Genomic DNA, 27,049 nt, shown 5'->3' with positions numbered 1-27,049 from the left:
ATTTGAAGGGATTCTGGGCGGCAGGAACTCAGGCTGCATTTCCCCCATCTGAACTATACCTAAGAATTCCACCTACATTATAAACTGTGCTGCCAAACAGATGTAATCCGTACTTAGGACAGCGAACACACTTTCATGGACCTGCAAATTTTAGAAAAGACATATCTTACATTGCAGGGTTGGATTTAATTTACTTGAAGATGTTTGAACTCCAGCGGAATTAAATGTTTCGCAAGGTCGATGCTGATATATTTGAAACTCCAAACGAGTTTCTTTTGAAGTTTTAACCTCTTTGTCAGGTTTTTGCAAAGCATTCCTGTAAAACATGGCTTTGAAAATTCTAAGATGTTAACACATGGGCTGTCACGAGGAGCCATAGTTTTGCCAGAATGATGTCCTCTGTGTGACTGTTTTAAGGAGTTATGAGGAGAATGTGCACCTCCTGGTGAATTCTGACAGCTTTATCCCCAAACCCCCCAACTCTCAGAGAGGAGTCACAAGCCTCTATCTCCTCACATTTAACCCCTTGTTACCCACTAAGGACATCTGCTCGCATGGCTCGTTTAATGCACTTTATAATGACAAAAGAGGTTTGAGGTGGGGGAAGAACAGGTTTCCATTTGTTGGGGGAATCCAGATCTCGGGCACAGAGAATAGGCACCCACAATCCCGACAGGGAAACTGAGGAGAAACTTCTTTACCCAGGGAGTGGTGAGAATGTGGAACCCGCTCCCACAGGGAGTGGTTATGGTGAGTAGCCTGGGTACATTGAAGGGGAAGCTGGACAAACAAAAGGGGAGAAAGGAGCAGAAGGATATTCTGATGAGGGGGGGGGGGTGGGTGAGGAGTGGGGGGGAGGGGGGTTGGGGGGGTTGGAAGGAGGCTGGTGTGCGGGGCGTAAACGCCAGCACGGGAGGAGTGGGGACGAATGGCCTGTTTCTGGGGTGTAAAATTCTATTCAATCCACTCCTGGACTGTCGTTGAAATGTTAATTTGCTATCACAGCTTTCTACTAAGAGCGCGCAGCCTCCAATGTTGGTTTCTGGACTGTGTGCAGTGGCCGCCGGCGGCGCCCTCTGTTGATCATTACAGGGGGAATGTTACAGGACAGAGTGAAAAGCCTTTGGGAGATGAGTCTGCGGGACTCCCGTCTTCTGAATGAAGCTGCATTGTCTTTTTTTATATAAAGTCCGTCCTCTTACCACACCCAGATAAGGCAATAGACAATTAAAAAAAAAGACCATTGCATGGATATCAAGCCCAGCGAGACAATTTTGCATGGAGGTAGTAAGGGGCGTGGGACTAATTGGATAGCTCTTTCGATGGGACAGCACAGGCACGATGGGCCGAATAGCCAGCCCCTCTGCTGTGAGCTTGAACGGATGCCTGCGTGTGAGAGGCAGCCACTCAAATTGCACCCCCCCCCCCCCCCCCCCCCCAGCATCCGTCCGGGAAGCCCAACATAGAATCATAGAATGGAAGAAAGGGCAGAGGGAGAGGGGCTATTCGGCCCATCGCGAACAGGCTGGCCCTTTGAAAGAGCCACCCAGCTCACAAGCGCTTTTACAAACGCAAATGAGTTTGATGTTTGGGTCGAGGACGCACAGATCATGTTTAGTGCCAGTCTTTGTAAGGATGTGAAGGTTCCAGTGTCTATGTGTGTGTGTGTGTGTGTGTGTGTGTTGAAGTGTAGTAACCAGAGGAATTGCCAAAATGTGGGGCTACTTTCTATGGATGAGGATAACTGAACTGGCCGATTTAGTTTTCAAGGGAGCTCTGATTTGACTATCAGGCTGCGCCAGTGGGCGGGTTTAGACATCCCACCACCCCTCCTCTTAAACCCCCTCGATTCACTCACAGAGAGAAAAAAAAAGGTTTGCCTTGTTATAAAAGTCCGCGAAACTTCCTCTGAGCTGCACTTGAGTTAGAAAGAATCAGCACAGAAGCAGGACAACCGACCCCCACCCCCCCCAAAAAAAAAAGTTTGGTGTGTGCGAGGGTTAGAGTAAGGAAATTCGCATTAACTTCGACCTGGGGGCTGGTTTGACTCCTGTACGTGGAGGAGTTTCAATTGCGAATTCAGGTTTTTTTTTTGTTTAAGAAAAGGAGCTTTTAATGCGAGTGAAACTTTTTTAAAAAAAAAATATTTAATTATTTATTGGCGGTTAGATAGGTGTGGAATAATGATGTCTAACTCCGCAATTACAGCTGGGAATAGCTTGTGATTTAAAAAAAAACTGCTATTGGAACTGAAGATTTAACTTGAAGAGGTTTTGTTCTAAAGATTGTGCAGTTTTCTTTTGTGGGGTCGGAGGTGGGGGGGGTGGGGGGGGGGGGTGTAATTGGCTGCTTTATTTCTGCACGAACTCCGGTCGGTTTGAGATCTGTAGGAGTTCCCTGATGCAAGTACTCTGCACACATCATGAAGCACTGACTTTATCCTGAAGACTTGAACATTGAGAGAGATCAGACTGTAGACCACACACACACGGGAGCCAACTGACCTTAAAATACAGCAGAAAGGAGCGGGACAAACACCAAGCTCGCAGCATCAAAAGATATTACAAGGTACGTCAAAAAAAACCTTTATATTAACACTTTAAGCCAGACGGATTTGCCTTTAACACGCTTGAGAACGGAAAAGAAATCCCCGCTATCGGTGGGTCATTGTAAAATGTAATTCCAAGTGAGACGAGAGAGTGTCCGGTGCCAGAACAGCGCAGTAGATAAAAGGAGGACGGATCCTGCGAAACCTTGATTTGAGGGAAGATTTGGATTAATTTCTGGGCAGATGGGTTTGCTGTGCGGTGTACAGTCGAGAGGAGACAGTTCTCCCAACTGCACACAACGTACTGAGGGTCACCATGCAAACCCAGAAAAAAAAACGGAGCCAGACACAAAAAGGCACATCTACCTGAGAGGAAAGAGCGGTCCGCTTAGCCCCCTCCCCCCCCCCCCCACCCTCTCAATCCAAATTAGCTGGAAGATGTATTTATGGTAAATTTGGGGTGAAGGATCATATTACACAGGTACAGCACGCGGTATTGGCAGTGTAATGACTGCCTCTTTGCCTGCCCCGCAGACCCCTGTTTAACTTTGTCCATGACTTCAATGTTAAATACACTTTTTCTTTACAACTCCCCAATTACTGGGCTGGCTGGGGCGGTTGGAACAGCCTAACTTTTAAGCTGAGACTTTAAATTTGGAGGGGTTTATTTTTTGGTGTTGTTGGTGGTGGTGTTGATGGTGGTGGTTGGTGGTGGTGGTGGTGGTGGTGGGTGGGGGGTGGGGGGGGGGGGGGGGGGAAGCAGTGTGATGTGATTATAAAATGCAGTTGGGAAGCAGCCTGTCCCTCGCAGGAGGTGAGAGGGGCAGAGCAAAAAAAGGGGATGGGGGAATCGGGACAGTGTTGGCTCCTGGTTACTGAAAGCCCACAGCCCCTTCACACACAGTGTGTATGTGTGTGTGTGTGTGTGTGTGTGTGTGTGTGCCAATGGGTACAGTGCACTTCCCCCAGGCCGCTGCGTTACACTAGAACCGCGTGGCAGATGCCCGGGGAACAGGGAACATCCCCTCCTCCCTCCTCCTCCCTTTTATGTCACAGCCCCAGCTCACGTCACGCCCGACCATCCGATTGGCTGGAGAGGGATTTCCCCTCGGGATCTGGGAGCTTCCCGGGAGTGACGCGTCTGACTCCTTCATTTAAAATGACAGAGAGAGAGAGAGAGAGATTTGGGGGCTGGGGGGGGGTGGGGTTAACACAATAGGATACCTGTGCAAAATATTCCCATATCCCGACCCTAAACACCTGGTAAGAGTCAAAACACTCTTAAAAAGTGGCTGCTAAGTGTCGGGTTTGTGTGTTTCACTGATGCGCTCCCCCCACCACCCCCCCCCCCCCCCCCCCCCCCCCACCAACCCCTTTGAAATCTCACTGCTGGAGGTGATGGGCCGATGCTGGGCGTCGCTTTGATCAAGGGGGTGGGGTGGTCAACTTTTGTGGATGGGTTTCGCTTGTAAGTTGCGCTCAGGCGTTTGCCAAAACCCGCTCCCCAACCCCCCACCCCCACCACCCACCACCCACCACCACCACCTTTTGTGGCCCTGACAGCAACACCTCGGCCAGCGTCAAAGTGAAAACTGTTAATGTTGCCGGATCTCAAGGAGGCACCGCACACAAAGGGAGCCCTGTTTCCCGGAGAGGGACCCCCACCGTGTGTGGATGTGGAACCCAATTCGGTCCCCACCCCCCCACCACCCACCCCCCCCCCCAAAAAAAACCCACAAACACCATTGATGCAATTGTGTGTGCCCGCCTCGGGAAGAAGAAAAAAAAAACGCCAACTTTCTCCCCCTCTTTTTGTTTTTGATTATCGTCCCCAAGCCTTTCCAGGGATGGTTCTCAGTGGCTCCCCGAGCCCCTGCCTGGAGGTGTTTGCAAGCCTCCTCTCTGAAGTGGGCGAAGATTTAAATGTGCGGCTGGACTACCTGACAGGAAAGGGCTGAGGGGGTTGCTGTTAACAATCACATGTGCACAACAAGCCCGGTCTCTCTCAAGCGTTTCCACCAGGACTTCAGGCAGGAAATGCGGTGGACACTATATTATGGGTCAATTATATAGGTATATTATTTTTTTTTAAACTTCAGCATTTTATTGAGGTGACGAATCACACTGAACGCCAGTATAGAATTATCTAGAAAATACAAGAGGTTATTGAGACAAACTACTATTTACTCTCCCCCGCTCCCCCCCTCCACACACACACACTATGGGGGCTTCCCCAAACCCCACCCTCTTCCTTTCTCCCGGCCCCCCTACAAGCGCAGACCTAGCCCATGATTAAATGTGGACAGGGACTCTCTTGCAATCAGTAATTCTGCGCCCCCACGACAGGAACCATTCTCCAGTTCGCTGAGAGAAGTCTTAACTGGCTCCTTATCTGGAAGTGAAATTATGCGGGATCTGTAAATCTAGGGATTGTTTTAGCAAGAAGGGTATAGTGTCCTGATTGTTAGATACAGTTGCTCGGTTAGTTCAGTAAATCAGTTCCAGATGTAACCCTTAACTCCCCAGCTGCAGGGTGGGACTCAGTGAAGTCAGGATTGCTGCTTACCAGATGGACGTGATTAACGTTGGGACTTGGTTCGAATGTTATTAAAAACGAGTTTCCCTGAGCTTTAGTCCGGAGAGGAGCAATAACCTACAGTAACCACATGTAATGGAACCGCTCGCCAGGGGTCATCTGGCCTCATTATGTGGGGACAATCGCACTCCTGTTCATCTATAGTCCGCCTGTCTATAAACTCCCTCCTAATGACATTGTTAAGAAAGTAGGAACACTTCTGGCATCAGAAGTCCATTTAGTGCATCTTTAGAAAGACTTGTATTTATATAGCACTGCTCACATCCCAAAGCATGGTAACAGAGGCAATGCAGCAGTCAATTTGCGCACAGCAAGCTCCCACAAACAGCAATGCGTTAATAATCCGATAATCAGTTTTTAGTGATATTCGTGAAGGGGAAACATTGGCCAGGAGGTAGGCGAGAACTCCCCTGTTCTTCAAAATAGTGCCATGGAATCCTTGTCCAGCTGAGAGGGCACCCCCCACGGTGCCACCCTCCCCCCCCCCCCCCCCCCCCCAAATAGAATGCCAGTTCCAGCCTCTGGAATGGGATCTTAGTTCACAACTCTGTGACATAGAGGCAAAAGTGTTAACCACTGGGTCTAGGCTGATACAGCTACCATTCATCAGAACGAGTGCCCCAAGTCTGCAGGATTCTCTCACTATCCCTATATCATGTATATTGTGCTGTATGTGCTGTATACTCTGGGATCAATGTTGGACCATGTGTTGAAACCAAAGAACTATTTGAAACCTGGACTACCAAGCAGGCAGACCCTCTAAAACTTGGGGCTCATCCAAAACCCCACTGCCTGTATTCACAATCACATCGAGTTCTGATCAGCTATCACACCCTGTGCTCTCTGACCTACATTGGTCCCAGTCTGGCAACACCTCCAATTTAAAATTCTCATTCATGTTTTCAAATCACTTGATGGTCTCATCTCTCCCTACCTCTGTAATCTTCCCAAGATCTCTGCACTCATCCAATTCTGATCTCTTGTGTATACCTATTTTAATTGCTCCACTATTGGCCTGTGCTCTAAGCTCTGGAATTCACTCCCTAAACTTTTCCGCCTCTCTATCTGTCTTTATCTCCTTTATCTCCTTTAAGATGCTTCTTAACAAACTATCTCTTTGTCCACCTGCTCCAAATATCTCCTTATGTGACTCGGTGTCAAATTTTGTTTGGTAACACTTCAGTGAAGTGCCTTGGCATGTTTAAATTGGATATAAATGCAATTTGTTGTCACAATTTGTAAACCTGTGAGTCGCTGCTTGGTGCTCTGGACAGCATTGGACAAGAGTGCTACACACTTAGCCAAGGCTGTCATGTCTGTTTAAATGATATTGTTACAGGAACTTTTGTGTTTAACTGTGACAAGTTTGTTTCGTTTTGAGCCATGTGGCATTATAGACCCTGTCCTTGTGCTCTCATTCAAATACCAAATGCATCACACTTTCATAACTTTTTAATATACTTACATTCATTAATAACAAGGAGCTTCAGATAGGTAAAAGCAAAATACTGCAGATGCTGGAAACCTGAAACAAAAACAGAAAACGCTGGAAAGCCTCAGCAGGTCTGACTGTGTCTGTGGAGAGAGAAACAGAGTTAACATTTTGAGTCCGTATGACTCTTCAGAGCTCGGACTCGAAACACTAACTCTGCTTTTCTCTCCACAGATGCTGTTAGACCTGCTGAGTTCTTCCAGCATTTTCTGTTTTAACTTCATGTAGAGTTAGGTGATGTTTAAATCTGAATTATCAAACAGATCCAAAAATCGACCATTTGAGCACAATAGTTAGCACATGGAAAATGAAACAACATGCAACTTCCTTCATACTGTACTTTAGTCTTTGTGCCTCGCTGACTTATCTCAGGCCACAGCTTCATTATGCAAATACTAGGAAAAATGCAAAGCATATTTACACTTTAACAATCATTGTATTGCACTCAGAATAATCAAATTCCTTGCTGTTATCAAAATTCTTACAGTTCCATACACCCTTTCCAATTCTTTTCTCATCTTTTCCAAAGACATTAGTTTTTCGGGAGGAATGTGTTGTACAAGTACATATGTAAGGGGTTTGAGAGGATCAGTAGTGGATGGAGTGCCTAGAACTAGAGGAGTTGCAGTCTCCGGGTAAGGGATGGGCCAATCAGGACTGAGATGAGGAGAAATTTCTTCACTCAGAGCATTGTGAACCTTTGGAATTCTTTACCCCAGTGAGTTGTGGATGCTCAGTTGTTGAATACATTCAATTTCAGCAATTTCTGGGCACTAAGGAAGTTAAAGGACATGGGGATAGGTTGGGAAGGTGGAGCTAGATAGATCAGCCATGATCTTATTCAATGGGGAATAGGTTTGAAGGGCTGAATTGCCAACTCCAGCTCCTATTTCACATGTCCTTGGACCTTGCTCAAGTCCACATATTTCATGCATTGAGCTTGGATATTGGAAGGGTATTCAACCACGGGAGAACCCTGCCCTGTCCTGTGTAACATACCCCGCTTCTAATGAAGGCAAGGGTGGTCATTTCATAGTGATCAAGACTAGGGAAATGATCTGATTTCCCTCTCTCAGCTCCAGAACACTGCTTATTTGGTTCTCTTCATTAACTAACTTAGGCAGCATTGTCAGCAGGTTGGAGCCAAAGACCCTTCCTGATCGAAATGGACTCAGCTACTGATCTGAGTCCTTAAGGAGCTTGGAATCTGTTCTATTGACTGCTACTTGTCAGTTAATTAGCAGAATCCAAAAAATAGGAGCTATACATTTAAGACAGTCACTAATAAATCCAATAAGGAACTCAGGAGTAACTTCCTTACCCAGAGAGTGGTGGGAATGTGGACCCCTCTACCATAAGGAGTATTGAGGCAAACAGTATAGATGCAATTAAGGGGAAGCTGGATAAACACAAGTGAGAAAAGAATAGGACATGTTGACAGGGTGAGATGAATACGGGTGAGATGAGCCTTGAGTGCAATATAAACAACAGCATTAAGCAGTTGGGTTGCTGTAAATTGGATGTAATTAGTTTGATCTTATTGAATCATTAAGTAATGAGAGAGGGAAGCTCAAAGGTTGGAGAGGCAATGGAACAATTCATCTTTAGGGCCATAAAACATAAGTAATGTAGGACAGAAGGAACTGCTCCATTAAACAAGTGAATGGGGAGGCTCTGAACTCCACTTGCTGATGTTCTCACTTATTGGCAGCATTTCAATCTACTGTCTGTTTCCATTTCCTTCATTTCCTTTCCAGAAAGAATGGGCAGCCTCCCTTCTTAAGTCTGCAACATCGATTAAACTTTATTTCATTGCTGGGTCTTCCTGACAAGATTTCTCAATAAAACAAGAACACCAATTGCCCTGTCAGCTCGGCAACAAAAATGACATGTATTCATGTAAACTTTAACATTGCAAGGTGTGCTGAGGCATTTCCTCCTCTCACTCTGAAGGCTCTGGGTTCAAATCCCAATCCAGGGCTTTCAGTGCAACGAACAATGCTGATACTTCATTACAAAAACAAAAATACCTGGAAAAACTCAGCAGGTCTGGCAGCATCACCGATACTCCCTTGCTGTCTCTCGGCTGTAACATTAAAACTGCAGCCCTGTCTACCCCCTCAGGTGGATGTAAAAGATTTCCTGGTGCTGTCTTGAAGAAGGGCAGGGGAAGTCTGACTGGTGTCCTGGTCAATATTTGTCCCTCAATCAAAATTACAAAAGAAACAGATTTATCTTGACATTATAACATTTCTGTAGTGGGATCCTGCTGTGCACAAATCACTCTGCACAAATCAGCTGCCACATTTCCTACATTGTAACAGTGACACTTCTGAAAAAAGTACTTAATTGGCTGTAAAGCACTTTGTGGCATCCAGTGGCCATGAAAGGCACTATATAAATGCAAGTCTTCTATCACAGGTGTGTTGTCAAGCCAAATGTGACACCGAGCCATGTAAAGAGATATTAGGACTGGTGACAAAATACCTGATAAGAGGGACAGTGTTTAAGGAGTGTCTTAAAGGAGGAGGGAGAAGTGAAGAGGTTTAGGGAGGGAAATCCAGACCTCATTAAAAAAACAGATGTTCAATGAGCTATTAGAAACATAGAAAATAGAAGCAGGAGTAGGTCATTCAGTCCTTCAAGCCTGCTCCGCAATTCATTATGATCTCGACGCCATACTCCCGCTCTCCCCCCCTCCATACCCCTTGACACATTTAGGGTCTAGAAATCCATCTATTTCCTTCTTAAATATATTCAGTGACTTGGCCTCTACAGTCTTCTGTGGTAGAGAATTCCACAGGTTCACCACCTTCTGAGTGAAGAAGTTTCTCCTGATCTCAGTCCTTAATATCCTGTTTCCCCTTGTTCTAGACTCCCCAGCCAGAGGGAACATCATCCCTGCATCCAGTCTGTCCAGCCTGTGTCAGAAATTTATACGTTTCAATGAGACCCCCTCTCATTCTTCTAAACTCCAGTGAATATAGGCCTAGTTGACCCAATCTCTGCTCATATGGCAATCCTGTTATCCCAGGAATCAGTCTGGTGACCAATTCAGCTTTTGCATCCTCCGTATAAGATTTCAGTTACGTTTTAACAAATCTCATCCTCTAACTTTCCTCAACTGAATATAAGATTATTGATCATTATTTCTGGAAATCCAATCCTAGATACGTTAGATAATGGAAAAGCATGCTCCTGTACAGAATGAACCCAACCCTTGATGTGATTAATGTTCTCCCACTAACCAAGAGGTCAGGGAGACAAGAGACTCACAGTTGGGAGTAACACACTCCCATGTTCTCAACCATGAAGTGATTTTCTCTTTCATCAACAAATGGAAGTGGGAAGGGTGGCGATCTGGAGCAGAGGGCACGGCCACCAGATGGGGGCGATGACATTTCAACAAGAGCCATTCCCAAGGCAGTGGATGAATAAACAATCCGAGTGGGAAAAGGGAAGAGTGAAAAATGAAGTGTTTGCCTAAATGTAGCTTCTGATGAATAATTGAGTCCAGAATCCATTTGATTAGTGGCGGGGAGTGTGGGGGGGGGGGGGGGGGGGGGGGGGGGGGGGGGGTTGGTGGGGGTTGGGGGTGGGGGGGGGAGTGGTTTAATGAAATATAAACCATGCTGGTGCTTTAGTTGGTCCAGTTATAAACTGCAGAAAATTAGTTACTCATTTCATTAAATTAAGCATTCTCACACAATATTTGTAAGATTTAATATTTCAGTATTCTCACTGTTTCAAAGGAAATGATTAAATGCCCCAAATATCCACCCCTTGTCTCAACTTCAAGAAAAATCTGAAGGTGCTTTGGATGAATGTAACATTGTGCAGGATTATTCCCTCCAAGCCCAGCTATAGGATATCATTATTTTATGATTCAGTTTGCATCAAACGGAGATGTTTGGTTCAGAATTAGTGCTTAAACTGCTGATCATGTGTAGGGCTGTATGGAATCAGCCGTGACTCAGTTGGTAACATCCTCACCCAGAAGGTTGTGGGTTCAAGTCCTATTGTAGAGATGTAGGTGCAAACGCTAGCCTGTTGGAGGCGCTGTCCTTTGGATGAGATGTGAAACTGAGGCCCTGTCTGACTTCTTGGGTGAATTCAATAGATCTCGTGGCAGTATTTCAAAGAAGTGTGATGGGAACATCTCCTTTGTGTCCTGGGTCCTGTACTTAACCCTTAACCAACATCTAAAAACAGATTATCACATTGTGTTGTTTTTTTGTGGGATCTTGCTGTGTGCAAATTAGTTGCCATGTTTCCTACTTCACAACACTGACCACACTTCAAAAATATGTCATTGGCAGTGAAGGGCTCTGGGACGTCCTGAGATCATGAAAGGCACTGTAGAAATACAAGTCATTCTTTTGCTAAAAGTTGCCAAGTGACCTTGGAGTGGGACTGGATCGGATTTTGGACTGAAGCTGGTATTAGGGCGAAATCTTGTGGCTGATAGCTGCAGTTCAGGTTCCAGCCACATGGTTATTGTACCATGTTTAGATTGCTTGCATTCTGCCTGACTTCAACATCCAATTATCCTGCCCAAGAGAGACACCTACACAAGTATCCTCTTAACGTGGAACTAAGGAAGGAGCTAGAATACAAAACAGCCCCGATCTTACTAATGGCGGGATAGGCTTGGAATGCTGAACGGCCTGTTCCTGTGTCTGGACAGAAAGAATTTAGAGAGAGGGGTAGGGGAAGGGAGAGTCCCGCTCCCCAAACAATTAAATTAGAGGTTAGATTAGACTAAGAAAGTTTGCAGGATCTACCACTATAAAGCAAAATCAAGGCACTGGGTGTGTACTGCTGCCAGGGTCCTTAACTCCTATTCATTTATTACCCCTGTGTGCTTGCTGATCTGTGTTATTGGCCACTCTGGCAATGCTGGAATTTTAAAATCCTCATCTTTATTTTCAAATCCCTACCTGGCCTTGCACGTCCCTAATTCTGTAAACACTTTGAGTCCTACAACCCCTCATACCCCTCTGCACTGGTCCAATTCAGACCTTCTGCGCATCCCCCAATTTCCATCATTCCATCATTGGCAGCCTGGGCCCTAAACTCTGGAATTCTCTCCCTAAATGTCTCTGCCTCTCCACATTTACATCACACCTTAAAAACCTACCTCTTTGACAAAGCTTAAGGTCCACCTGTGCTACTATCTCCTTTTATGGCTCAGTGTTAAATTTTGTCTTGATAATCACTCTTGTGCAGCGCCTAGGCAAGTTTTACTATGTTAGTGGTGCTATACAAACGCAGGTTGGACCATGACCAGTTTCACACTCGAAAGGATTAGTGCGAAGTGAAAAACTACTTGGCTTAGAATATTAAGTGTACAAAGTGAATGCACACACTCATCAGACTCCCTGTACTGGGGAGGATTCACAGCTTTTCTACTTGATGCTGGAACTGACATAGGGACTATGGAGGCAAGGGGGGAGGAGCATGGATTAAATGTGTCCCTTGGCCATTGCTTTTACACAACTTCTAAACACTAACAAAAGGTGAGGAGAATCAAATATTGAAGAGTGGCTTTTAAACCAGGCATTGTGTTAAGTGGGTGCATGTCTGAATTTCCTAGCTATAGCTTAAAGGTGACAATCTTTGCTGGATCATTAGGTAGCAATTTCAAACAGTTTGATCGTATTTTAGCTCTGTCATCTCATTTCTTTCATTAAGCATTAATTACCCGGCCAATTTTGCCGACTGGACAAGATGGGAGGGATCCTTCTTAGGACCTTCCTGAGTTAGTTTGGAAATGTTTGACCTGATCTGTTGGGCAGTAATGTGCAGTTTTGGATTGAATGGAAGAAATGGAGTTGGGTGAAAGGACTGCAGTGGTTCAAGAAAGTGACTCACCACCTTCTCTAGGGAAATTAGGTATGGGCAACAAATGCTGGCCTTGCCATCGGTGTCCAGGAGCCATGAAAGAATAAATTTAAAAAATTTCCTTTACATACACTTACTGCAGAGCTCCGCAACAACAAAAAATTGCATTTATACAGCGCCTTTAGTTTGGTAAAAATGCCCCACAGCACTTCAGAAGCTATTTCAGACTAAATGTTGACATCAAGCTACATTATGAGATATTAGGACAGGTGGGCAGACCCTTGGTCACAGAGGTAGCTAGAAGATTACCTGAAAGATTGTCCTAACACAGCTGAAATCGGAATAGAACAGGATTGAATGGTTGCCGCGAAAATATATTCCCTGAAATGGATTACATGTGTACAAGAAGTCTACCAGTTTAATTCTAAAACCTCCTTATAAAAAGAAAACCCAGTGTGTGTGAGCCAACAGAAAGAGCACTGTCCCTCTGAAGGTAACATAAACAGAGACAAATGGAAAAATAAACACTAGAGCATTAAGTGCCGGCCAAAGTGTAATAAATATACTCGGCCAGACATGGGGTCGATTCAGACTGCTGTTACTGTACTGACACTCATTCCTCTTCACTCTTCAACTCATTGATACTGGGAGGAGAACAAAAATAACACTTTGGTCTTCCTGTCTCGTTTATTGCTCGTGAATAGCTTGTCATCAGGATCTGCATTACCTCTCACGCTGGTAAACCGTGGCATTTTCCAAAATTTCCTAGCTATACTGTCACAGCTCCAACCACAGTCATTGCTAAAGTGGAAATATAAGAGGGGGAGGAGGCCATTCAGCCCCTTAAGTCTGTTCCTCTGTTCAATTAGATCATGGCTGACCTGTATTTTGACTCCATTTGACTCTTTTAACACCTACCTAATCCTTACCTAACAAAAATCTCAGTTGTGAAATTCTCAATTGACCTCTAGCATCAACAGCTTTTTCAGGGGGAGGTGAATTCCAGATTTCCACGACTTTTGTGTAAAGAAGTGCTTCCTGACCCCGCCTCTGAACAGCCCAGCTCGAATTCTGCCCCCTTCCCCTGGACTCCTCCCACCAGAGGAAATATCTTCTCACTACCGAGCCTATCAAACTCCTTCAATCGTCTTAAAACGTAACTCAACTGGATCATCCCCTAATCTTCCACACTCAGGGAAACACAAGCCTAATCTACCTGCCTGAGTAATGAACCCTTTTTAGTCCCGGTAAAAGTTCTTGTTTTGAGATGAAGCGACAATTTGAGGAGCAATATGATAACAGGACAGGGGGACAAGCTACAGAGACCTGCTGCGAATCAATTAAAGCAAAGTGTACTCGTGCGGATGAATCAGCCTGGAAAAGCCTGTGTCAAGTGCTGACTTGGCTGTAGCATTAAGTATGAGAAAGTGTTTAATTAATAGCATTTTAATTTCTAAAGAAGTGTGAATTCCAATTTTTTTTTTCCTCCCTGTGATTTTTTGATGTTACAGATGCGGTGCAAGAACCTGACCTCCATCCTGCGCATCGTGGGGACAACTCTATTTGGTCTTGCTCTTTTGCTGGGAATCGCAGCCGCCTACATCGTCGGATATCAGTTCATAGCCACAGACAATTATTACTTTTCCTTTGGACTGTATGGAGCAATCCTTGCCCTGCATCTCCTCATTCAGAGCCTCTTTGCATACTTGGAGCACCGGAAAATGAAGCGATCCCTGGAAACCCCCATTAAGTTGAACAAGTCAGTGGCTCTGTGCATCGCTGCCTTCCAAGAGGACCCAGATTACCTGAGGAAGTGCCTGCTGTCTGTCAAGCGGCTGACTTACCCGGGGATGAATGTCATCATGGTCATAGATGGGAATAGCGAGGACGATCTGTACATGATGGACATATTCGGTGAGGTCATGGGGAGGGAGCGGTCAGCCAGCTACATATGGAAGAGCAACTTCCACGAGAAAGGCCCGGGTGAGAGTGACGAGTCCCATGGGGAGAGCATGCAATATCTCACCAGGCTGATCAGGTCCAACAAGAGCGTGTGCGTAATGCAGAAGTGGGGAGGCAAACGAGAAGTGATGTACACTGCGTTCAAGGCACTGGGGCGCACTGTGGACTATGTGCAAGTAAGGCTCTTGAGACAGTTGCAAGTCAAGTAGTGAGACCAGGGAACAACTCTGTAAATGTTGTGACATAAAAGGAGTCCTATATAATATAATAATGTTCCAATAAAACTTCTTGCATCCGTTAGGTAAATGTTGTAAGAAAGAAAACACTACCCTTATAAGATTTATATTTAGCGAAAAATGCACTTAAATAAATTCTGCTGATTATAACGAAAGGTTAGATCTTATATACCATGCACATTATGAGGTCTGGCACCATTGATAATAAATTATAGTAATGGAGGTCATTTAAATTAACCCAGTCATGTCATGTAAACCGCACAGAAAAGATTTCTGTGAGAATTCTAATACTTGTCTCAAAGAAATGTGGTAAATTCCATGCCAAGTTTCCAAGCTGTGGAATGTTGCCCACTAGTCATTATAATAGTAGCCATCACTGACTGGAACAACCTTTCCTCCAACTTCCTCAAACTGAGATTGAACCCAGTTCCAGAAAGCAAAGGATCCACATTAGTCTGGATTACACACGCAGTTACATTCCCCTCACACTGTGCATGGTTTCTAGACTGAAGAAATAAAATTGCTTCTCTTCAGTTTCTTCCCTTACAGCCCCAAACATGTAGTCACTCTTCATTGTGGGTCTAGAAGGTGTATACCTGCAGAATATTCACTGATGGGGAGCATCAGCCTGTGCCTGGTCACTTCCCTAACGTTCTTGTCCAATAGGAGTTGTTGGATAAGGATCAGGGGTGCAAACAGTGCTCATTTTTCACCTCCACTCACCCACGGGCCCTTTGCAAATCTTGGACTAAAATCAGCTGAGTGTGGATTAGGGATCAATAATGGGATCTTGGCTTTGCCTCAGTTGGCAACACACTTACCAATCGAAACATCAACATTTGCAAGGTTTTATAGCTGTGATAAAAAAAATGCTAGCTGAAGGTTGTTTATTTTTGAATTGTGTGACTCCTTGGAGCCTGTAATCAATGCCAACAATATCATCTGGTTCTCACAAGCATGACCTTTCATACTATGTAGAGTTGCCAGCACAGAAACAGGCCATTCAGCCCAACTGGTGTTTATGTTCCACATGAGCCTCCTCCCACCCCTCTTCATCTCACCCTATTAGCATATCCTTCTGTTCCTTTCTCCCTCAAGCATTTATTCAGCTTCCCCTTAAATGCATCAGCAGCATTCTCCTCAACCACTTCTTGTGGTAGTGAGTCCCAGATTCTCAGCACTCTGGATAAAGAAGTTTCTCCTGGATTCCTGATTGGATTTATTAGTGATTATTTAACATTTATGGCTCCTATCTTTGACCTTCCCCATAAGTGGAAAATACCCTCTCTACCTCTACCCTTCTGAACCATCACGTAATCTTTAACAACTTCAACCTTCACTTTTCTAGAGGATAGAGCCAGTCTGTTCGGTCTCTCCTGATGGGGTATAACCTCTCGAGATTTTTCACTATATGATAATACGACAGCTGTTGAATTCCCTAGAAAACAGCTCAAAATGATTTCTTGTTGTTCCTTTCGTATGGATGCCATCACAAACAACAATCAACTAGGACTAGCGGTTAGACACAAGTGGACCACATTCTGAACAAAACTGGCCACATAGATGTTTTTTAACAAATCGTAGTCTCCGAAATAAATTCAAAGTAATAGGGTGATCTTGAGGGCTCGGATAAACATTATAAACCATTAAATCTCCTCTTCCTGGCTTTGTGACAAGATGGGAAAGCCCTGCATTAGATAGCTGCCTTATAATCATTCCCCAGTATCCATTATTTTCTGTAATATCACTAAAAGGTTGTTCAGGCACTTGGGTCCAGCGCGTGCAGCACAGCAATTCTGTGAAAGCAAACTGCCAGAAACACGCATTGCCACAATTACAGAAGGTTAGACAATACGAACTGTAAGAGGATCCTTGCAATGTATAGATTTCATTGTTTTGCCTTTAAGGAATCTGACTTACTTAACTGTCCAGAGAACTGCAAATATGTATAGAAAGGTAGAATGGTTGCAGCACAGAAGAGGCCTTTTGACCCATCATGCTGTGTCAGTCCCCTGCAAGAAAAAAATTAACTCACTCCACTCCCCAGCCCTTTCCCTGTAGCCCTGCAAATATTTTCCTTCCGCTGCTTATCCAGTTCCCTTTTGAAAGTCACAACTTGAATAAACCTCCACCACACTCAGGCAGTGCACTCTCATTTGTAAAAATGTTTTCCTTCATGTCACCATTGGTTCTGTTACCATTTGTCCCAGTGCTCGACCCTTCCTCCAGTCTATCCAAGTAACTGAAGGCCCTCACCCCTGGAATCATTCTCTTAAATCTTCTCTGCACTCCCTCTGGAGCCTTTTCATCCTCCCTAAAGTGCGGTGCCCAGAGTTGGACACAGTTCAGGCTAAGCTAGAGTTTTATCAGGTTTTTCCCTTTTAAAAAAAACTACACAGATCCTCAACAAAAATACACCTGGGTCTTGAAGGCACTCCAAAGTGACCTGAAAATGTTTCCTTTCAGCTTTAACATACAGGTAGTAAAATTCCCATTTCCTCAAGTAAAATAAAATTTCTGCTAGTATCATTGTGAGTAAAGTGATGTCAGCCTTGCTCATGTACAGTGAATTACAACAGAGACATGTGCAAGACGTTTGATGTAGTGAACATGATTCTTCCTGCTATAATGTGTTCCAGGCTGACCCTGTCAGCAGCTGATGTAGTGCGATATAGTCATATTGAAGGCTTAATTTTAGCAGCAACTGATCTGTCAATGGTTTTCAGACTGGGATATCATTACAGAACCAGTTTCCAGTATTCAATATGCACAAATTGAACCCAGTTTCCTTATACCAAACCCCTCCTTCGGACCATTTCATTTAGACCGACCCTGTAAGCTCCCCACAAAGACTTTGAGGAGCTTGTCTGATGACACATAAGCCCCAGAGACCAGGAATGTCCCAGAGTTTCATCCTTGGTCTGTGTTGAGTTAGCTTCCCTTACCTGAGATGGTTAGAAGGGGCTAGACCATTGGCCTCAATGACCCAGAATCATAAAGATGCAGAAATGTTTGTGCCACACAAATTCCAGGAATGCCAGATCCAACAAGAGGACATTTAAGCACCTCCTCTTGACATTCAGCAGCATTACCATCACTGAATCCCCCACCATCAACATCCTAAGGGTAACCATTCATCAGAAACATAACTGGACCAGCCATGTAAATACTGTGGCCACAAGAGTAAGTCAGAGGCTGGGAATTCTGTGCTCGATCTGATCCTAAGCCAGCTAACCAAGTATGAAACAAGACACTAATACTTTTCTTGATGGTGGTTTTATTCACAGAATGCAGCACAGCGTAGGTCTGCTTCCCACCTACCAACCCTAGTGTCCCAACAGTCTCTCTTTATAAGTGCTCTAAGTATGTAATTAACCAATGCCCTTCACCAGTGCATCTTAACAATATAAATAACATATTAACATTCTCCAATAAATAACATATTAACATTCTCCAGCGAGTAACTCACTCACTGACTCCTCAAAGCCTGTCCACCATCTACAAGGCACAAGTCAGGAGTGTGATGGAATACTCCTCACTTGCCTGGATGAGTGCAGCTCCCACAACACTCAAGAAGCTTGACACCGTCCAGGACAAAGCAGCCCGTTTGATTGGCACCCCATCCACCACCTTAAACATTCAATCCCTCCACCATCGACACACAGTGGCAGCAATGTGTACCATCTACAAGATGCACTGCAGCAACTCACCAAGGCTCTGTTGACAGCATCTTCCAAACCCGTGACTTCTACCACATAGAAGGACAAGGGCAGCAGACACATGGGAATACCACCACCTGGAAGTTCCCCTCCAAGTCACTCACCATCCTGACTTGGAAATATATCGCCAATCCTTCACTGTCGCTGGGTCAAAATCCTGGAACTCCCTCTCTAACAGCACTGTGGGTGTACCTACATCACATGGACTGCAGCATTCAAGAATGTCACTCCCACCGCCTTCTCAAAGGCAATTAGGGATGGGTAATAAATGTTGGCCTAGCCAGCGTTGCTGACATCCAGTGAATGAATAGAAAGAAAAGGGTAGCCACTATTGATCATTACTCTCTAGGGTCTCTTGCTGAGATTGGACATGCATAGGATCAATGATGCTCTATGTGGTTGAATAGCTTCCCAGCAGTCATGAATTAATAGTCATTACACAAGGTGCCAGTTGGTTATTGGAATTTGTAGAACCACACCACAGCGAGCACTCATTACAGGGCAGAATTGTAATAGATTTGAAAATTGACAATTGACAGAGAAAAAATGTCAAATGCATAAAAAAACCACCAATTTTTTCAACATTGGAGTCTTTTGTGTCAGCAGGCTATTCATTACACTTGCAAAGGAAGAGTCAAACCTCCAACATAATAAGGAAAGTGTCAGTGTTAGTGAGCTCAGTGCAAGACCATGCATGCGAAGACTGTTTACCAGGTAGCCATATCGCAGCAAAGTTATACTAGCGTTGTAAAGAAGCAATGCTTAGGAAAACTGTTGGGAATTATAATCAAGGTGGTTCACAAAAACCTTACGTACCATCATTACAGATGATACAATTCAATTTTCATTAATTAACAGATATACTATTATCACATTTATCCAAAATTTATTCAATATCTTTCCGAAATTGAGTGATTACTGCCATGACCACTGACAGTATTCACCTGAACAGGTATTCTCCAGACATTGGCCATCAGTGGTACCATCTGATATCGGAGGCTAAGCAAGACACTACTGATTTTCCCCTTATCCCAACATCTTAACTTTCTAGCAGGAATCATGAGCAAGAACCTGGGCTGATGTTCCATGTCTTCTTAGCCCAGTGAGATTCAGGGAGAAGGGCAGTTGGGGTGCGGGGAGACTGGTATTGGTGCTATATTGACAAGTCCCACTGCATTAGAGTCCTGACTTTGAGATGTTTTATTCAGCTCTTCCTTGAACAGTATATTGTGAACTTTAAGACGTTTTAACTCACTGATCCATAGGGGCCCATCATCAGATTTATATCAATAAATAGATTGTGACATGTTCACTGAGTTTGTCATTGGAGAAACCTTAGTAAAGTTCATCAATTTAAATTCAAAACATTAGACCAAGGCAAAATAAATTAACTTATTAACATTTTAAAAACCAACATTTGACACAAATCATTACTGATGTTGTATTTATACTTTTTATCTTATTTAAAACTTCTTCCACTCAAAGAGGGGTGATGAGGCATGGACTTGTCCTGGCTGCATTCAAAAATATGGATGAATTATCTCATTTTAGTTACCAGTGGATCCATCTGTGTGGGCAAACAAACTCCCCCACCACCCCCCATCACCCCAGTCCCTTGTAAACCTCAGTAAGTAGATTATTCGCAAGAATACCAAATGTAAAGGAACAACAATTTATACTCCATGAGAAGAGAGTGCTGATTGGTTGGCAAGTGGACTCTGATCGGTAGAGGCATTGTCATGGAGAATGCACCCCTTGACTGATAACTGACAGTTAACTGCCAAGCCTTGTTAAATTCAAGCTAGGCAGGTTCACTCTGATCAGTCAAGGCATTGCCCTGAGGAATGAACCAGAGAGTGACTGTCACCTATTTTGTTTAGTTGAAACAAGCACAATGTGTGTACATGTTCTTTCTGCTTCAACAACATGCATCTTTTTCAGCAATACACGTTATGTACTACCAAACAACTAAAGTAGATTATGTTATTATAACCAATTATGTCAAGTGCTTGTTGGATAGCTGAAGGGAGGCCCTTGTGAAGCCTAAGCAGCAGTATAGACCAGTTTGTTTCTGTGCTGTAGACTGATTTTGTAGCAGAGTAAGTGGGTGCTTTTTTCTGAAATGTGCTCTTAAGTGATTGCCACTCCTGCATTTCTTTGGTCAGGTTTGTGATTCCGATACGATGCTGGATCCCGCTGCAACCGTGGAGATGGTTAAAATTCTGGAGGAGGATCCAATGGTTGGAGGGGTTGGTGGTGACGTTCAGGTATAGTGCAGCGTCCTTGGCTATTTACTGAAACTAGTCTGTGCTCATTGAGAAATTGTCTGTTCATCACAGGAGGGAATGGGTGAATTTTGGGGATCATTACAGGGAAGGATGTAAATATGGGGGAAATGGAGCCTATTGATTGAACATTGGATCTCCCAAGGGAATCTAATATTACACCATTCAACTGATTCAAAATGAGTTCAATACTGACTGAAATGTCGGTGCACTGTTAGCTCATTACCAGAATGATGTGTTGCTCCAGGTTCTGGTTTGGGTGTGTATAGAGCCACAATAATTATTGAAAAGAGGAAACTTGAATGTTGAATGGAGTTAGATGATTAAAAATGGAAGTGTTGGAATGGGGGAGAGGGTGGGGGGGAGTGGGGGTGGAAGAAATTGGTTCAGCTTCAGGAAAGGTTCAGGGGGTATATTTCCATCTATAGTCAGCTGATGGGGCAAGGAGGCACAAACCACGAGTCTGCTGGGGTCTTGCTGACAGGATTAGTTCCCATTCTCCATCCCGCCCCACCCACCAGCCCCTGTGGCTGGCCTTCTGCATCAGGTCCCTGTGAAAAGGGTTGCACACTGTTTCAGTTTGTGATTCCATTTCCATTAAGGTCACATCGAATCACCCTGCAAGGAGGTGAGGCTAAGTTTCAGGCTGTAACCCATCACTACCGAGTCAGTCCTGTCGCTGCAGTTGGCCCCTTCGTAACAGATGATACAGCTCTTTGTAAAGAACCTTTTTATCAGTCACTGGTTAGATCTCAGCTGGAGTATTGTATCCAATTCTTGTGTCACAATGAATGAATGATTTAAAAAATGATTGGGAATTATAGAAAAATAGAAATATTATGGTGCAGAAAGAGGTCATTCAGCCCAGCATTACCTCACACTTTTCGAGATTGAATTCTATTTGCCACTTCTCCGCCCACTCAACCAAGCTAGTGATATCATTCTGGAGTCGACAGTTATCCTCTTCACTGTCAACCACACAGCCAATTTTTGTGTCATTTGCAAATTTCCCAATCATGCCTCCCACATTTAAGTCTAAATCATTAATATATACAACAAACAGCAATAGTCAAGGTGGCTGATGAAAATCTCACACATCATAATTATAGATGATACAATTCAATTGTCATCAATTACCATGTACGTTATTATATTTATCCTGTATCCTTTCCTAAAGAGAATGAGTAGGATGGCAAGGTGCTGGTGAGAGTGCAGAGGATTTTTACAAGAATGCTACTTGGGGCGAGGGACTTCAGTTATGAAGAGAGACTGCAGAAACTTGGATTGTTCTCCTTAGAGCAGAGGAGGTTAAGGAGAGATTGAATGGAGGTGTTCAAAATTGTGAATGGTTTTGATAGAGTAAATGAGGAGAAACTGTTTCCACTGGCAGGAGGGCCAATAACCGGAGGACACAGGTTTAAGGTGAATGGCAAAGAAGCAGAAGGGGAGATGTGGAGATAAGAACAGAAAATTCTGGAAAAACTCAGCAGGTCTGGCAGCATCTGTGGAGAGAGAAACAGTTAATATTTTGAGACAGTGACTACTTCAGAGCTGAAGAAAGGTAGAAATGTGGTGGGGTTTTATGCTGTTGAAGAGAGGAGATGAAGCAGGTTGAGCTAAATAGATGATCAGGTATAGGTGGGAACTCAGGCGGGATTTGCCAAAGATGTCATGGAGACAAGACAAAGGGAGTGATAACAGTAAAGAGTGAGGAAGGTGCTAATAGTGGCATAAAGGCCAGATAGCAAAATGTGTTAACAACAGAACGATGGTCAGCGTTCTCTGAAAACAAAATGTAAGAACAAGTTACAGATGGCCCTGTGGGGGGAGGGGTTAGGGGAAAATTTATATCAAAATGGACGACAGGAGATGCGGAGATTTTTTTTCATGCACAATTTGTGATCTGGAACGCGCTGCCTGAAAGGTCAGTGGAAGCGGGATCAATATTAACTTTCAAAAGAGAATTGGAGAAATTCTTGAAGGTGAAAACACTGCAGGGTTATGGGGAAAGAGGAGGGTGACAGTGGGATAAAATTGGATAGCTCTTTCAAAGAGTCAGCTATGTGACTTGCTCACTGAGAAGATGTAGTTCCCAATAGGTGTTGTCCACCAGATGTGCCAGAAGCTGCAGATGTGGGTGATGTCATTCTTGTAGGTGCAGCCAATCAGGGTATGGTCACTTCACCATGCTGTCTTAGTACTGCTGAAAACAAGCCTATTGCCATTGACAGAAGCATCCGATAATATGGTTATTACTTGCATAACGTTAGTTGGATATGTTATCCCAAAAAACAAATGGGCAAGTATTTCCCCCCTACCTTTCTCATCATGCAAGTGGCTGTTTAATTGTAACCATCAGATCATTTTAGAGCTAATAACTTGTGTTTCTCTTCACCAATTGACAGATTCTCAACAAATACGACTCCTGGATTTCGTTCCTTAGTAGCGTCAGATATTGGATGGCGTTCAACATCGAAAGAGCTTGTCAGTCCTACTTTGGCTGTGTGCAGTGCATTAGTGGTCCCTTAGGGATGTACAGAAATGAATTACTCCATGAGTTTATGGAGGACTGGTACAATCAGGAGTTCCTGGGCTCACAGTGTAGCTTTGGGGATGACAGGCACCTGACGAACCGTGTACTGAGTCTAGGATATGCCACAAAATACACAGCAAGATCCAAATGCCTGACTGAAACCCCAACACAATACCTGAGGTGGTTAAACCAGCAGACCCGCTGGAGTAAGTCCTATTTCAGGGAATGGCTGTACAATGCCCTGTGGTTCCACAAGCACCATCTGTGGATGACGTACGAAGCAGTAATCACTGGATTCTTCCCTTTCTTCCTCATAGCCACTGTCATCCAACTTTTTTACCGGGGAAGGATTTGGAATATTCTTCTGTTTCTCCTCACTGTCCAGCTCGTGGGTCTTATCAAGTCTTCCTTTGCGAGCTGCCTGAGGGGCAACATTGTGATGATCTTCATGTCTCTCTACTCAGTGCTCTACATGTCCAGCTTGCTGCCGGCAAAGATGTTTGCCATCGCCACCATAAACAAAGCAGGCTGGGGGACGTCAGGAAGGAAGACCATTGTAGTGAACTTCATTGGGCTGATCCCGGTCTCAGTGTGGTTCAGCATACTTCTGGGAGGGGTCATGTACACGATATACAACGAGACCCAGGATCCCTTCTCTGATTCAGAGCTGACGGTTCTCATTATTGGGGCAGTCCTGTACGCCTGCTACTGGGTCTTGCTGTTAACTCTGTACGTTGTGCTGATCACCAAATGCTGCAGGCGGAGAAGCGAGCAGCAGTATGATATGGTGCTCGACGTATGATGTTTACATGTGCGCGTATCGTTATTATTGACGCATTACAAAATGTCGAGCATCTGGTGGCATTAACAGGTGGTTGTCGCCAAAGGATATGAATCATTGCTGCTGTCACTTCAAGAAATGCAATAAGAGTTCATACAGTTGTGCCAAAGAAACTAAAATATTTTTGATCTGCCATGCAATTCATGCTGAAGGAACCGATGTGTGTGGAACAATCGTGACCATTTTGATGTCTGCACTTTTTATTCTTTCATCAGGCAAAATGCTTGATGGTGTCTCGGAATACCTCACTGGCAGTGTTTGTGGATAGCGGGGTGAACCTTAACGTTAGAACTCTCGAAGCGATTCTCTCGCCCACTTCTTCATCGAACCTCAGCTGATGTCTCTTCAAACCAAGCCATATTAACTGTGCGAAAGTAAATGGGCCCCAACTAAACTTCCTCTTTCACAGCTACTGACTCTCAGTGCTGGAAGTTGACTTTTTTTTAAAAATGTGTTTTTTCGGAACATGAGGTCCGAGGCTCTAGTGTTTGTGTAAGTTTATCTATATTTGTATTTTCCTGGGAAACAGCAGACCGAATTCTGCCTATTTTAACGGTTGTTCGTTTTCTTTTTTAAATAATCAAACCAAAGATTTATCATCATTATTAAACTTTACCTTGAATGACTTATGTGAATACGTGATGAAAATGTGAATTGTTGCAACAGCTGATTTTAGACCAATGACAATTTTAACATACTGCAGTAAGAAATGTCCAGTGTCAACCATGTGCCTCGGGTCAAAGACTAAAGTGGAAATGGGGAGCAGATTTGCAGCTCATTCTGTCTTAGGTCTTTTTGCTTCTAAAGGGGTTATTATATAGATGGACAGGTCAGTGCTAGTTCCTTTTAGGGACTTCATGCCAAGTTGGCAAGAAAACTCAAGATCCCATTGTTAGCAGCCACTTGACATTGACTAGTCCGAGTGGGATGAGTTTTATTGGATCTTGGGAAGTGCTTTAAGGTAGACTAAACACTCTACCTTATGGGCAAAGGAATTGGCGGGGGTAGTGGGAAGAACCAAAAATATTCTCCTTCACACCATTGCAAGTGTGATGTCCATGGCCTGTTTAAATCTACCCTTCCTTGCTGAAGCTAAGTGAAGATACAAAAACAAATCCTGTGGGTCAACTTCATCCCATTTTTGATGCATTTTCCAAAACCTTGGGATTATGAATAGAAAAATAAGGATTATTGAGGAATAATTTGCAAACCACTATTAGAAAAAAAGCATCAGTTCAGAAAAATTATGTGAGTGATGTATGGCAAGACTAGAAAGTTAATAGATGTAATGCAGCCAATCAATTATTGAACAACATGCATTTACTGAGTGGTTTGAAGATTGCTACCTAGAGACTTGTTGGTTTTTCCATCACCCCCCTCCCCAACCCAACAACCACCAAACTTCTGCGTGACAACTTGACATTTCTACAGCACATTTATGGGCTTAACACACACATAATAGCAACTGAAAGTATCGAATGCTGATAATAACATTTACAAATTACTTTTTAAAAAATGAGATTCCCACAACCATCCCTGGGGGAAATAAAATACACTTTGTGAACAAACTGCCAAAAGTGAGCAAGACACTCTAGTGAGAGGTGGAATCCATAGGTGTATATCTAGGATTCTGAGTAATATTGCGTCTGATGGACGTTGAATTTTTGTTTACATTTCCTGGTTAAAGTTGACTTCATTTTCCGAAGTAAATAGAATGAATGGTAACGTTTTTGATGTATTCAGCATTATTACGTTTTTCTTTGAAGGTAATTCTTGACATGGTATTGCAAATAATAACCAAAAATGTACATGCAAGTCATTAAATCTCATAAATTTGCAAACGTTTAAAAGTCTTATGTAGTCTATATCACTCCTTGTAGAATGTTAACCCAGTTGCCTGTATTTATTTAAGCAATGTTGCAACATACTCCAAAATACGGATTGTAATAGATAAAGTTATGATTTCAACATGAATAAATATTTTTGATAACACAACACGGTTGTTTATTCTTTTCCACTTAGAATATCAGAATATCTGAATTCCCCCACTATCAACTTCCTGGGGGGTTACCATTGACCAGAAACTGAACTGGACCAGCCTGATAAATACTGTGGCTACAAGAGCAGGTCAGAGGCTGGGAATCCTGTGACAAGTACCTTTCTTCCAGATTCCCCAAAGCCTCTCCACCATCTACAAGGCACAAGTCAGGAGTGTGGTGGAATACTGTCCACTTGCCTGGATGAGTGCAGCTCCCACAACACTCAAGAAGCTTGACACCATCCAGGACAAAGCAGCCTGCTTGATTGGCACCACATCCACAAACATTCACTCCCTCTGCCACCGACACACAGTAGCAGCAGTGTGTACCATTTACAAGATGCACTGCAGTAATTCACCAAGGCTCCCTCGACAGCACCTTCCAAACCCACAACTGCTACCATCTAGGAGGACAAGGGCAGCAGATAGATAGGAACACCATCACCTGGAAGTTCCCCTCCCAAGTCACTCACTATCCTAAATTGGAAATATATCGCCGTTCCTTCACTGTCGCTGGGTCAAAATCCTGGAACTCCCTTCCTAACAGCACTGTGGGTGTACCTACAGCAGAAGCTCAAGATGGCAGCTCACCATCGCCTTCTCAAGGGCAACTAGGGATGGGCAATAAATGTTGGCCTAGCCAGCAAAGCCCACATCCCGTGAATAAAAAGGTGCCTGATCTCCCAATCGATGCCCCGATGGTGGGTCAAGTCTGTGTGCATTGTTGGAGCGGTGCAGTTGAAGAAAGCCTCAAGTTTGAAAAGCAGAGAAAGTACAAGCAGCCTGTACGTAAGAACACAAAATGCTGGGAAACACTCCATCTCAGGCAGCATCTCTGGAGAGAGAAACCAAGAGTTAATGTGTCAGGATTAAATCTGTTCATTTTTAAAAATGTATTCATTCATGGGACGTGGGCATCGCTGGCTGGGCCAGCATTTATTGCCCATCCCTAGTG

General features: G+C 44.0%; 1 protein-coding gene across 1 annotated transcript; it reads left to right on the top strand.

Moving 5' to 3' along the window:
• The first annotated feature begins 2,344 nt into the window (after positions 1-2,344).
• has2 (hyaluronan synthase 2) lies at positions 2,345-26,051 on the top strand. The gene is made up of 4 exons (XM_041190434.1): positions 2,345-2,568; positions 13,992-14,618; positions 20,563-20,664; positions 23,088-26,051. The coding sequence occupies exons 2-4, from the start codon at positions 13,992-13,994 to the stop codon at positions 24,015-24,017; spliced, it is 1,659 nt and encodes a 552-aa protein (XP_041046368.1). The 5' UTR covers positions 2,345-2,568; the 3' UTR covers positions 24,018-26,051.
• The last annotated feature ends 998 nt before the right edge of the window (positions 26,052-27,049 follow it).

The sequence above is a fragment of the Carcharodon carcharias genome, chromosome 6 (genome assembly GCF_017639515.1).
Source record: "Carcharodon carcharias isolate sCarCar2 chromosome 6, sCarCar2.pri, whole genome shotgun sequence".
NCBI classification, from domain to species: domain Eukaryota; kingdom Metazoa; phylum Chordata; class Chondrichthyes; order Lamniformes; family Lamnidae; genus Carcharodon; species Carcharodon carcharias.
Note: the sequence above shows the minus strand (reverse complement) of the source record. Positions and strands in the feature narration are given on the sequence as shown.